This window comes from Aquarana catesbeiana, linkage group LG06 (assembly GCF_042186555.1).
Source record: "Aquarana catesbeiana isolate 2022-GZ linkage group LG06, ASM4218655v1, whole genome shotgun sequence".
In the NCBI taxonomy this organism is placed as follows: Eukaryota; Metazoa; Chordata; class Amphibia; order Anura; family Ranidae; genus Aquarana; species Aquarana catesbeiana.
Genome location: NC_133329.1, coordinates 302,732,323 through 302,746,979, shown reverse-complemented (window position 1 = coordinate 302,746,979; position 14,657 = coordinate 302,732,323). Strand labels below are relative to the sequence as shown.

The 14,657-nt window shown below is 37.7% G+C and overlaps 1 protein-coding gene across 11 annotated transcripts in view; it reads left to right on the top strand.

Annotated features, from left to right (window-relative positions):
• Positions 1-14,657, top strand: part of IKZF2 (IKAROS family zinc finger 2) — a 138,068-nt gene that overhangs the window by 11,875 nt on the left and 111,536 nt on the right. For 7 of the 11 annotated variants that reach the window (XM_073633567.1, XM_073633561.1, XM_073633569.1 and 4 more), the window contains exons 2-3: positions 6,360-6,569; positions 6,654-6,702. In XM_073633567.1, the coding sequence (XP_073489668.1) occupies positions 6,504-6,569; positions 6,654-6,702 (115 nt within the window). In that variant the 5' untranslated portion in view covers positions 6,360-6,503. Of the gene's footprint in view, positions 1-1,651; positions 1,873-5,793; positions 5,989-6,359; positions 6,570-6,653; positions 6,703-14,657 lie in introns of those variants that run through there. The other 4 variants (XM_073633565.1, XM_073633563.1, XM_073633564.1 and 1 more) reach the window with 4 other exon arrangements.

Genomic DNA, 14,657 nt, shown 5'->3' with positions numbered 1-14,657 from the left:
ACTGTATGTGTAGATATTAAAAAAAAAAAAAAAAAAAAAAAAAAAAAAAAGTGTGTGCATATATGTATGCAGATGTATATGTGTTTGATCCCCATATGTATATATGTGTGTAATAAATATATATAATTAAATTTAGATTTTCGGCTGACTTTAAGGCCCATGCGTTAGCGGTAAAACGCTGCTTGTTTAAGCGGTGCTTTTTGGCTGCTAGTGGGGCGCTCTTGACCCCAAAGAAGGGGTTAAAAACTAACGTGTTGCGGCACTTCCAAATCGCTTTTCAGGCGCTTTTTGGAAGCGCTGTCAATTCATTTCAATGGACATGGCATTTCGGGATTGCTGTATACAGCGCTCCCAAACCACCCCAAAGTTGCTACTTGCAGGACTTTTTCTAACATCCCGCAAACGCACCACCCCAGTGTAAAAGCACTCGGGCTTTCACACTCGGGTGGCATGGGAGGCAGTTTTCAGGTGCTTTACAGGCACTATTTCTAGTGCTAAAATGCCTAAAAACTGCCCTAGTGTGAAAGGGGTCTAATAGGCAGTGACAAGTACTCTTTATGGAGGGATCTGGGGTCTTTAAAACCCCAAATCCCTCCACTGCACTTAAAAGTATACAAAATCTGCTTTTTTTTTTTTTTTATTTTTTTTTTAATACTTTCTATTTTTTAAAACTGGCTCCTTTTTAGGATACCAGTAATCTGGAAGGGATGTCATGACATTGCTTCTGGATTACTAGATCCAAGACCCGAACAAAGCAACTAGATCAAGACCCGAACAAAGCAATTGACTTTGTTCAGGTCTCTGGCCAGCGGGTGGGACAGGAGACCTGAGCGGCCACTCGGGCGCATCTGTTGTTATTACAAGAAAGCCAACCCTCCGCTCTAAGTTACTGATTTTTTTTTTTTTTAAAGTGAATATCAGAGAATATATATATATATATATATATATATATATATATATATATATATATATATATATATATATATATATATATATATATATATATATATATATATATATTACATTTTCTTTAATAAGGCAGAAAGTAAGTGTCACTCTGGAGAAGATGTATTCTGAAACAAAATATGTTTGTAGTGATGGTGTTTTGTTGGCCTGGGTGTCATATTGGAGATGTGTAGCATGGTGTATTGGGAATGTCATGACCGTGTAGTCTAAATAGTTCCATTGAATGGGATGAGTTGAGAACTGGTTGTTGTCATTTACAGCATATAATTACTGAAGCTGTAAAATGTAAATGACCTTGCTATTGACTTGTGATGCTTGACACTAGTAGCCGTCCTGTGACATGTTGGTAACAGTCTTTTTTTTGGCAGTGTAAGGGTTGTGCACTTCATTTCTGGACTAGCAAGGTGTTTTCTATGACAGGTGTATAGTGGCTCCTGTCTGATTGTGTTGACCCTCATCCCACCCAACATGTCCAGACTATGGAGCTGCACTTTCCCTGTTTCCCTGGCTGTTTTTCTTCTGCTAACCCTACCTCCTCCCCCTTTTTTTTTTTTTTTTTCTTTCTTCCCCTGGTTTCTTTCTCAGCTGCTTCAGAAATAACCGGTGGATCCAGTTTTGTTTCTTGTTAATCTCATTGCTGGAGCGATGACCTCCCTCTCCCTTCTCTTTCCTGAAAGTACGTGACATTCCTAACTTTCTTCTGTAGTCTACCCCAACAGCTGAACACGGTTGTGCGCTCCTCACCCTTGCTCCTGCACTCCTCTCTCCTCTGGCCAGGTCAAAAGTACCCTGCTCTGATCATTTCAGGACTGCCCCGATTATCAGCACTGCAGTCATTCAGGACTGCCCCGTTCCTCCTCATCTTCACCTGCTAACTGAAATCAATGGAACAGACCCAAACGTGAGGTAGATACGATGTGCGCTCTTTTACACACAGGCAGACGTCGTCTTATCATACTTCAAGACTTCACTCTGATCTTTGTCTTGCTTCTATCTCTTCCAACAACACTATTTCCTAAATCTCTACTTTGTACTATAAATGTCAGTGTACATCACCCCTTCTGTCACATGGCAATTATTTATCTCTTTGTTTAGTGTGTTCACAGTCCATTTCGGCTACACTTCTTCTTCTTCTTTTTTATAGCATGTGACGTTTTTCGTTGTGGATTGGACTTAATTTGGGGGTAAAGGAGCTTTGCAAGGTGTTGTATTTGTACCCACCTGGGTACTTTTGGCAGTCTTCAGGGGTATACTGTAATGTGTAGTATGTGTACCCCCAAGGTTTTTTTTTTTCTGGCAAGGTTTAGAGGTACATTGTAATATATAGTGTGTGTATATATACTCCTAAGGGTACATGCAACATTTTCAAGAGGTCCATTGTAGTATATTTACTCTGAAAGGTATATGACAGATTGGAGGGGTCCATTGTATTTTGTAGTATATGTACTGCTAATAGTATGACTAAGTGTGACAGATTGAAGGAGTATGTTGTAGTATATGTACTCCTAAGGGTACATGTGACAGATTGGAAGGGTACATTGTAACATGTAGTATATGTACTCCCAAGGGTAGGTGTGACATATTAGAAGGATATATTGTAATATGTAGTAGGTGCATGCGACAGTTTGAAGGGTACATTGTAATATGTATTATATGTACTTCTAATGGTACATGTGACAGATTGGAGGGGTACATTGTAATATGTATTATATGTACTTCTAATGGTACATGTGACAGATTGGAGGGGTATATTGTAATATGTAGTATACATACTCCTAAGGGTATGTGCTACACTTTCATGAGGTCCATTGTAGTATATTTAATCCGAAGAGTATATGACAGATTGGAAGGATATATTGTAATATGTAGTAGGAGTACTCTCAATAGTACATGTGTACGTGCGACAGATTCAAGGGGTCCTTTGTAATATGTAGTAGGGGTATTCCTAAAGTTACGTGTGCCAGGTTGAAGGGGTACATTGTAATATGTAGTAAATGTACTCCTAAGGGTAAGTGCGTCCAATCAGAAGAGGCTTGTTGTGGCATGTAGTGCATGTACACCTTGGGGTACTTCTGAAAAGTTTGTGTCAGGGGTACATTGTAACACGTGACTTATAAATCCCTCTGCACAATTCTGAGAGTACATGTAACGTGTAGTATATGTACGCCTATGGTTACTATTGCCAGATTAAAGAGGTAAAGTGACCTGTTTCAGTTGTAATGTAACAGCTTAAACATTAGCAAGTCAGGATTTCTATACAATGCATGAGATCTTGTTTCCCAATTACAAAAAGGGGTTGTTAGGAAAATTCATAAAAAATGACACATTCCAGCGGTAGCTGGCTAATTTTTTTTTTAATGTGATGCTGTACAACTGAAAATGTACCTATAACTTGTCACGTTTGTTGTATTAGTATATATTGGGGGTTATTTACGAAAGGCAAATCCACTTTGCACTACAAGTGCAAAGTGCGCTTGAAATTGCACTGATAGTGCAGTCAATGTAGATCTGAGGGGGAGATCTGAAATGAGGGGAAGCTCTGCTGATTTTATTATCCATTCATGTGCAAGCTAAATTGCTGTTTTTTTATTTTCCTTGCATGTCCCCCTCGGATCTACAGCAACTGCACTTTCAAGTGCACTTTGCACTTGTAATTTGCACTTGTAGTGCAAAGTGGATTTGCCTTTAGTAAATAACCCCCATTATGTCTTATGATAGCAATATGTGACCATGAAAAGAAATGACCTTAGTGCAGTTTTTTTTTTTTTTCCTATATGGATTACATTTAGCAAATTTGATTTTACATTTGATATTGTTGACGGGTCCTTTGTATCTGTAGTGTAGAGGAGCGCTATCTGTTTGATCTTTGTCAGATTAGACCATCAGAACCTGCTTTTCCATTGTGGCATGTCTATTCCATATCTCATCTTTTAATTAGCAACTGGACCTGATGTTATCAGTGCTAGTTCCAGGGCATCCATCTGACCCACCGCTCAGGGGCTACTCCATCCATAACCTGTTGCCTTTCCTATAGTCAGAGGTTTTTCTGACTTTTTTTTTTTTTCTACATGGTTGGTCTATAACATGTTGAAACAAACCTGTTATCTGTCACTTGTGAAAGCAATTTGATCTGTCTGACAAGGAAAAGGAGAGGACGAGAGAGAAGGAGGGGGGGAGAGCTTATTTAAAATATGCGGCATTTAGAATTCTATATTTTTTTTTACTTTTTTGGGAAGTGATTTGGAGACGAGAGTTGAAGCAGCCTACTTTCCAGTAAGTAATGTAGAAATTCCAGGAGCAGGAGCTAAATATACTTGGTGGATCAATACAGAAATGGCTGGTTGTGAATAATTTAACTGGCAGTGCTGGAACAGTTTGGAAGCTAAAAGCGAATGGGGAAGAGGTGACAAGAACATTCCTCCTTCTGGCCTGTGATGTAGATCAGGGCTGTAGAGCTTGACGAGTTGCTGCTTTTTCATCGTATTTCTACTTTGCCACTTATATGACAGTTCACTCCACAAGACATTGTGCTTTCCCAGCTCACTCTCTCCCTATATTCCATTTCTTTGTATTAGGGCTATGCTATCATGCACTGAATGTATGGAGTACCCTGTCATCAGACAATCGCTTTATTACGTTATTGATTTATCAAATCTTGAACAATACAGAATAAAGAACGGTTATGATGTATGGGAACTGATGGCAGCCTATCAGATTCTAGCTTACATCAGCTAGAAGTATCAAGAGTGTAATGTGGTTTCTAATTAGTTGCTATTGGGGTTATTTACTAAAGGAAAATCCACTTGGCACTGCAAGTGCACTTGGAAGTAAAGTCGCTGTAGATCCGAGGGGGACATGCAAGGAAAATAAAAAACAGCAAAACAGCATTTTAGCTTGCACATGATTGGATGGATGATAAAGTCAGCAGAGCTTCCCCTCATTTCAGATCTACCCCTTAGATTTAGAGTGACTGCACTTGCAGTGCAAAATAGATTTGCCTTTCGTAAATATCCCCCAATGTTATTATCTACTTTTTTTGTTTTTTTTTGCTGCGCTAAATAAAGCTTTTAATTATAAAAAGGAAGTTTGTAAATTGAATTCTTTTTACGGGAGGAAAAATGCGCTCGGTTGACTTTTTGTTTGTTTATTTTTCTGTGTTCGATGATGTACATTTGATTTTAAGATGCCATTTGCAAACAATGCCAGCAAGGAGTTAAGCTAGCCCCATAAGGATTCTGTGTAATGTAAAGTCCAAGAGATCAGAACCAACACAGGAAGCAATCACAAACTGACCGCATAGTCATTTTGGTCTATAGGCTGTGTCCAGTAAGGTTTTTTTTTTTTTTTTTGCTGCACTGTGCAATGCATGTATTATTTAATCTCACACACCAGGTCCATGTCCAGCAAATATTACATATTCTCTATTGTAGAGGAAACTGACTCACCTGCAGCATTGTAGTTTCAAACAAGGGTAGGAGAAACAAAATAGCACATCCCCTTTTTTTATTTTTTTATATTTTTTGTGATCAGTAAGGTAAGACCCTTTTTTCTTCTTTCCTAAATAATCATTTGCTCAGCAAGGCATTCGTTTGTTTCTGGCAATGTGGTACATCAAATCCACACTGGTTGCTAAAACTGTCATCTTCTCGTATATAACACAAAATAGTTATCTGTAGCTGTCAAAACGGACTTCTTTTCCCTTCTACTGTGATATATCTTAAGTTGCGACCTACTTAAGATTTGGTGCCAAATTGCCAAAATTCTGTTCCTCTGTGGGAGGATGTTGGGTGTCTAAGACAAACCTTTTCCCCTGTAGATAAATGTTCCTCTTTTGTGTAGCAGTTGGTGCACAACAGGTTAATGTGATGTCAGGTTCCCCCTTCGATAATGGTGTAATGTATAGCACACAACGTCTTGTTTCAGAGGGGGTTAAATCATTTAACACAGGAAAACCTTAGCTTGTGACAAGCACTCGGCTGACAGTGGGGACATAGGTACATTTATGCTGTGTACTTGTAGAGTGTCTGTATCCTCATCAATTTTTTATTGTGCTTTATTTTTGGCAGTCTTTTATTTTTATCTTTTTATTTTTTTTAACTGCCCAAATAGAAATCTAAAGTTTTTGTGTGTTTGTTTGTTTGTTTTTTTTTTTTTTTTTTTTTTACATTGAAATGTTTCTTTTAATTTTCATAGCAAAATACTATTTGAAGGTGGTAGAAAATATATATATATATATTTATTATTATTATTTAGACTATATCATCTATTAATAATAACTAAAATATCTAATTATTAATAATTAAAACATTATTATTATTATTATTATTATTTTTTCTATAATCGGGAGGTGATGCATGCACTGATTACTGAAATCTATTTTTGTGTCTGTTAAGTTATAGGGAAGAGTAAAGGATTGCAATGTAAGTCACGGAGACAAACAAAAAAAAAAAGAATATTTGCGAGGGATATTGTCAGTTTTCAAAACACTTAAAACAGACACCTACCTTTTTGGATTTGTACATCATAAAAAAAAAAAAATGAAGGCATGGATCTCAGCAGGTGGCCCAGATATATGTACAATACTGCCAAGGCAACAGAAAAATGTAAATACCTTTGTACAAATTACACATTTATTGCCTGTGGAAGGTTTCCATTTTTTTTGAAGATGTCCTATTTTTATATTTCAGCACTGCTCTTTGACTATGGAAACAGAGAGACCCGATGGATATGTAACTAGTAAGTGGCAATTTTATTTTTAAAAAAAGTTTTGCTCTGCTTTTCTTGTGTTAGTACTTCATTTGCCTGTGGAAGAATCCAGATTGCTTGTTCTTTATTATATATAGAAATGGGATCATAGGAAAATAGGGTGAAAAATGGTCTAACAGGCTCAGTGATGTAGCTGGCAGATTAGGAAATACTTCTTACATAGTTGGGGACATTTTTAATAATTTCTCTGGATTTTTTTTTTTTTTTTTTTTCTTGAGGGGGTATATCTAAGCATGAAGGAGCCCAGGACAACCCATCTTGACACTTTTTATTACCAAAAAAAAAAAGTTCACCGAGAAGCCAAAGTTCTGTCAATAGCCCTGATTAAGTTTAGGATTAAAAAAGGATTTTTCGCCAGCCAATGTTGTAAAACAGATATTTTTAGGCACACATTTCATTAAAATCTTTAAAAATGTAGAATTGACCCTGAAAACCAGGGACAGAGGACTGTAGTCTTACTAACTGTTCTGTAAGTGTTGCTGGCTTGTTTAGCATTCTAATGCACGTTTTCAACACCAAGTTTGGTGGAAGTGAAAGAGTTAAATTTGGCTGCAACATTCTACATCATCCTTATATAGGTATTTATGAACAGGGCTGTTTTTACCCCCCCCCCCCCCCCCCTTTATTATCAGAGCACATAGCTTCAAGAGGACAAAACTTGCTGAACCAGCATTCTTGGGTGATTGTATATCCATTGACCAAGTTAGCCCAAAGCCTTGGAGATAGGTAGTAAGGGTGTATGATGTCAGGACCTCGGTGTGTTAAAGTGACAGGTGCATTTGTTCCCTTGCTCCTAGTAAGATATCTGCTTAACTTGCACCACTCTTCTTGGTTACCAAGCCCTTGGATGACGCCTGAATGACATATTGTTTGTTTTACCATAACACAGAGAGTTTTATATAGGTTGCTTGAGGAAAGGGTGCAGACTAAGTAAAATATGCGGGCTGTCTGAAATGTTGAGTTAAATTTACAGTTTGCATTCACTCGTAACTCTGTACCAATTGTGTTTAGAAATAATGCCCTCACTGTTTTAAAGTGACAGTCGCCAAGTTTTCTCTTAAGTGCCCATCTATGCAAAATATTTTCACAAGACATTTAGGGCTCATTACCACCATGTCAATGACCTGCGTTTTTCTGTAGGTGGGTAAACACCGGTTACTGCAACAGTGTTTCTTTATGTTCAAACCACAACATTGTGTACATGTAGAGTGCGTTGTCTTTAAAATGCAACATGTATGCATTTTAATGTAATAAATGTTAACGCAATGCAAGTGAAGTGAAAGTTAGTTATTTTTTTGAGCCTTCCAGGAAACTGGAAATGAGGCAAAAGCAAGACTGCAAAATGCTCATCAACGGCCGAACATTGAAATGCATGCCAAGAAGCATTACTGCACATGCGTTTTCAGGGTGTTAAAGTGCATTTTTATGTGCAGTATGGTAGGAAAGGACCCCAATACATTAAAAGGTGTTTCCTGCAAAAGCACATAGAAAACGCATATAAATGTAACGCAATGTTCTTAAGAATGCATGCAAATGCACATTACTGGACATGCATTGTTATGTGCGGTATGGTGTGAAAGAATCAAATGATAGCCCACAAATATATAAAAATGGTACAGAAAGTTTGGAATTGAAGTGATATCCCATATTCACTAATAAAGATGCAAGCTTTGGGGATGACTTGGACCCCATCTGGCTGACTGATGTTTGCCAAAAAAGGGTATCTAAACTCTTAACTTTTTGCATTCATTCATGGCTAACACTGTACAATACTTTGCTATGCTTAAGACCGTCATTAGAGGAGTTTTTATGTTTTGGACTTAACCTTTGATCTGTTATAGCAAGTATCCGTTCAGAGTTATACCTGCAAAAAAATTCAGTGATTAAATCAAGATCTTTTATAGTAACAGTCCAACTAAATTCAAGACAACAAATTAGGTTCCATTCACACTGGACGTTAAAATAATGTTATAAAAACGGCAGTAGCTTTGCAGTGAGTCTTTCAAAGTTTTTAACGTTTTTGCAATAGCGTTTATTCGTGCTTTTTAGCGTTTTCCCGCGTTAGTGTTTCTAACTTTTTTTTTTTTTTCAATGGATCATAAACGTTAAAGCCACGTTTTTGAGCGTTTATCGACGTTTATGAGCGTTTGACGTTTTTTGTGGTCAGAAAAACGACTCCTGAACGCAATTTTATGGCGTTCAGAAAACAGCCCATAAACTCCACTGCTGATAAACATCCAAAAATGTCCATGTGTGCATGGACACATAGAATAACAAAGAGGGGAGTTTATGGGCTGTTAAAAAAAATATATAAATAAATAAATGCCCAAACTCCTAAAATTGGCCGTTTAAGAGCTTTAGTCTGCATGGAGCCTTTATGAAAATGAAACGCAAAGAGTACCCATGTGAAGATTTTGTAGACAGTGTATTTTGCTAACATCAGGCCTTTGCATTTCTTTACAAGTCAGCAGAATTGCAGTGGTACACCACCAAACTATTCCTATTGCCTTTTGTAACCACTGTATAAAGCACTGATCACCGTAAGGCTATATATATGCAATGTGCTAGTGTTTTGTTCTTTTCTGTACTGGTTTTAAGGGAAATAAAGACTCTACCTAGGTACATGGGTTAATGTGCACAGCTCTTAACAATCCTGTTAGTGACAGGCCGCTAACCCTTTGGCATAGTCACCCATTTGGAGTGAGATGTAGCTCACTGTTCCCTTAATAGTGAGTGGATTCTTCAGCATTTTGGGCCAGCGCAGTAGTGACTCCATAAGACACGGGTGCTCAATCTGTGGCCCTCCAGCTGTTGCGTAACTACAAGTCATTGCAAGGCTGACAGTTACAAGCATGACTCCCAAAGGCAGAGGCATGATGGGACTTGTAGTTTGGGAACAGCTGCAGGGCCACAGGTTGAGCGCCCATGCCATAGGGGCAAGTGAAGGCCTCCCCTCTGATCTGCTGCTGGTGGCACAAAAATCACCCCTCTGTTATGTCCCTTACTGTCCTACTATATTTTAGCATTTACTCCCATCTGCCTTGCCTTGAATGACAGATCAAACTTTAAAAGGGTATAAAATAATGTATATTATGTGTTTTAAGCTGCCCTGGTACTCGAGCATGTTGTGTTTTATATTTCAGCAAATTTGCCTAATTTAATTCTTTGTAGTCTAGCATGTTCCATTCATTCCCCTAGTTTACTGACTTGAAATTAATTTTTACTTTTTTCTGTTTCTGTGTTCATATAAAAGAAGTAGGCGTTCTTTTAACCATTTGGTTCCTTGCTGCAGTCCAGTGGTTTTAATTTTTTTTTTCATGTAGTTTATATATTTTGTATACAAAAAGAAAAAAACTAGCCAAAAGTGTAAAGCTGTACCAAATCAAATTGGTAATGCGATCAAATTGCACATCTAGGAACATCCATCGTTAAATAATGGTCATATGTGGATCTCAAAGTAGACCAAGGTACTGTGCGGGATACATGAGTAAACCGTTATTTTACATTACCCATTATACCGTAATATGGACATTTCTAATGTTGGCTATACAAATGCTAATCTTCAGTGATTTTTAATCAGGTTTTCATTGCACTTTGATCTTTACCATCAGCAGTTTCATGTTTTTAATGGAAACTGATTGTGGTAGGTTGCCCTAATCTGTTCCTTTATTTTTTGGAAGCTGGTTGAATCCATTTGAAAATAGCTGGACCTTTTTACCATCTTCTTCTTCTTCTTTTTTTTTTAAGCAGTCTTGCTCTACCATTTTACTGCAGAGGAGCCCTTAAAGTAATTATCCTTTCTAGGGGGAACCCTTTCAAAAAACAGTTTATTGGAGGCCAGTATGAAGAATTTCCCTGTTTTAGTGATGGTCACAATGCCACCCTTATAGATAGCTTTGGGTTCATGCAGCTGGAACTCAGGTTAAGAATAACTGCAGTAGAATGTGTTGTCCAAGGTACAGTAGGTATTGTCTAAGGTACAGTATTTCACCCTCCTTACCTTAAACTTGGTGTTTTTTTTTTTTCTGGAGGGTTAATGGCTATTGCCTACAGTGGATAGGACTATTTATTTTTTGTGCTCTTTGAATTAGGCATGCATTGTATCATGGTCTTGGTGATTGAGCTTACATTAGACAGGCCAAGCTATGGTTAATTTATCACTTACTATGTACTGCAGTGCTGTTCCACATATATCTAATCCTAGGTGCTAACTGGCTTTATATCACTTGACACAGTAGAATATAGATGTGGGCTAGCAAAGTGCAAGATAGAACTCCCGTGGCATTTAACACTTGACACATAAAGGGCTATTCCTGCATGTCAAATTAAATTCAATATACGGTTTTGATAGTCTAAAAGTATATACTAATTCTTTTACAAAACAAATGAGATAAATTATCGTTAGTACTTTGAAAGAACTGGTATACTTTTTAAAACAGACTATAAACACAAAAAGTCAATTGGACATGTAAGCACAACCTGACCATTTTTGGGCATCTGTTAGCCAAACGCATCCCATACAGTAATGATGACCCAGATGACTGTCCTTGCTTCACTTTTGGAGAGGGGTTGTTGGAGGTTGGCTGCAGATGGTCTCGATATCAACTTATCAGGGGGGTTGCAGTTATGATTACGTGGGTTCAAGAACTCATCCAACAGCTATCGCCCCTTAGAGGCCCTTTCAGGCAGGGTCTGCTGGTACCATATGTACTGGATCTTGTTTAGCAACAGTGGGATAAACATGGACTTTTGTATTGGCTGAGTATAAATGTTCAGGAACAGAAGCCAGGTGTTGTTTTTTTGTTTTCTTGGTGGCACAATATCGATTCCCTGGCAAAATCCATCCTCTATAATTTGGTTCTTCCTCCAAGATCAGTTAGAACTGGACACCTACTGTATGCAGAGGGCACAAACTACCCATAGAAGTACATCTTTTCAAATGAATCCTGTGATGATCATATGAGTCAAGTACATCCAATTCTGTTGCTGCCTACCGTCTCCTTAGAATGACAATGCTACTGTCCAAAGGTGTCTCCATTGCTCCTCCAGTGGAGTTGAAATACCTTAAAGCTGGCCATAAACGTATTGTAATTTGGCTGGTTTAGCAGAAACCATCCTAATAATTTTGACAGAAGTTGATCATTTTAATTTTTTTTTTTTTATTTTGGTCAGCAGATGTAGCCGCTGATCAGTGCATTTTGACACCTGTGGGTGCTGCTATCAGAATACAGTGTCCTGGAATGGGGGGGGGGTGTAGAAGGGAGGAATCCTCCATTTACCTTATTGCCATGTTTGTTTTCTCTCCTTGCTTTTTTTTTTTCTTTTTTTTTTAGCTGGGTTTAATTCTGTTTTCAAAACTCATCTATACCCAAAACTTTTCTTTTTAGTTTGGGACAGAGTGAGGAAAGACTGGAACCTCTGTCAGACTTTATTGCTATTCCAGACTCTGTTAGGGAGATAGCCCCTCATTTTCTGGTCTGATGATAAACTTTTGCTAGCCAGGAGGCGAGGGAAAATCTGCAACAGGGAAACGGACAATCGAAAGCTGACCGAGGTCCTAGCATTCCCCTACTTAACATTTTTACTTCCCATTTGTGTGATGTTACCATTTCCTGTTCAGAGGACAAACTTTGTACCAGACAGGAATTGAAGGATTCTCTTATATGGCAGTAAAACCTTATAGGATTAACTCTTCACCACTCTATCCAAAACCAAAAAATAGGACCTGTGAGTAGGAATGGTCAGAACTCTTGATCATCATCCTTATTCCACCTCTGTGCATCAGATAATATTGAAGCCAATGCTGAGTCCAAAATAAATGTAATTAGTGGTAAATAAGTCATATACTATAACAGCCAAGGCATTGGCAAAGCAAAAGAAAAAAAGATACAACATAGTCCTAATGATGAGAAATTATGTCTACTCTTCATTTAGACACGTGCATGTGTTTAGACATAATTTTTCATCAGTATTTATCCTTGTAGCTTTGACTAAGGGGGAATGATGTTGTCCCCCCCCCCCCAAATGCGTTGGCTTTTTTTTTTTTTTTTAATGCCTTATTTTACTAACCATTACAATTATTCAATTATATTAGGCTTTCATCCAGTTTGGCTCTATTTTCTGTTTGTTTTTTTTTTTTTTTTTATGGTTTGAGCCACTGTCAGGTGCAGATTGATGGAAACCTTGCTTTTTGTGGAAGCCGCCTCACCAGAGTTATCAATCTTGCTGGAAATTTTCCTTCATCTGAGTACACTTGCAAGTTTATAAGTTCTGCGTGACAGCCTAGCAACTAGAAATTTCAACCTCCCATATTTATTCTGTACAGTTGTCCTTTTGAACATTTAAAATTGTTATTATCATGTCCAGCAAGGTTTTCACTGGCAGACCTTCTTACATTGTTTTCTTTAGAAGAGATGTCACCATTTTTTTATATATATATATATATATATATTTATTTTAATTACTGATGAATCACCACAAGAATGTATACAGCATAGTTGTGTTGGTTTTTCTCTAAATTTTAAGCTGGTTGCTTTAAAAGTTCTTACAGATAATAATTCTTAACTGAGAGAAGTCATAAAAATCCCTAAGCGATGGAATGCCCTTCTAGCTGGGAATTGCATCCACAGGAAAGAACATGTTAAGACTCTGGGAGAAAACATTCTGTGAGGAGGAGAGGGATCCTGTTGCAGACCTGATATTCCTCAGGAGTTTGTTTTTGGAAGGCATCATGGAGATTTATCTCTGTGCAAAGATTGCTGAGGTCCTCTTCTCACTGTTTACTCATATGTCCTAGAACAGAGTACTTAGTAAACGCTGTTGGCTACTATACTACCCAAAGACACCACAAAAAGAGGTTCCACATCTAGGTGAAAACCAAGATATTGATGTTGACTATTGTGTGTTAAACTATTGCTCCCCATTGTGCCACATCACTAGAAGTTATCAGTGGGTGTTATATTTTGTTTTATGTAAAAAATATTTTCTTATTCATTTCTTTATTATATTGGACAACCTGTAGGACTGTTGCCTCAAAGAGGCTACAGGTTTCAGCATGTTTAAACTTTACATTTTTAGTGAATGGCTTCAAGTTGCCCAATTTTGCCCCTCTACTTAAGGAACAAGTGTGGAAGGTAGAGTAGGTAGCCATAAATAAGTAAATGATTTTACACATTTTAGAACTCCAGTCTAGGGCCTACTATAATACCTGGTTGCTTCCATACTCCTGCTTGCTGGCTACCAAGGCCATGCAACAAAGGATAGCTAAGGGAAGGGTTAGGTTTGATGGAAGTTATTTGACATCTGAAAACATCATCATGTTTGACCCCCCCCCCATAATGCTTTACAACCTGACTTCTTTGCAGTGCTCATACAGTATATAACCTGTTTCCCAGAAAATAAGACCTAGCGTGATTGTCGGTGATGGCTGCAATATAAGCCCTACCCCCCAAATAAGCTCTAGTTAAAGTCCTTGTAGGTCTTATTTTCAGGGTAGGGCTTATTTTCGGGGAAACAGGGTAGGGCTTATTTGGGGGGTAGGGCTTATATTGCAGCCATCACCGACAATCACGCTAGGTCTTATTTTCAGGGAAACAGGGTAGAAAATGAATAGTTTATGTCTAGTACAGAAGATCAGAAAATTGGATGAAAAATACCGCTTTCAAAGCGATTTGTACGATAATCTGATCATTGGTACACAGCTTTTGAAAGCCAATAGTTCATGTGAAATTATCCGAAGGAACAAACACGAAAATTTTTTCTTGTACGATACCAAAACTAATGATTTTTATTTTAATCAGTACAGTATTCATCTGAAAAAAAAAAAAATAGGAAAACCAAGACCGTGCATGCTTGAAAAATAAAGAATACATTATAATACAACACATTACATCAGTTGTATTCCATTGTATAAAAATTTTTGTAAC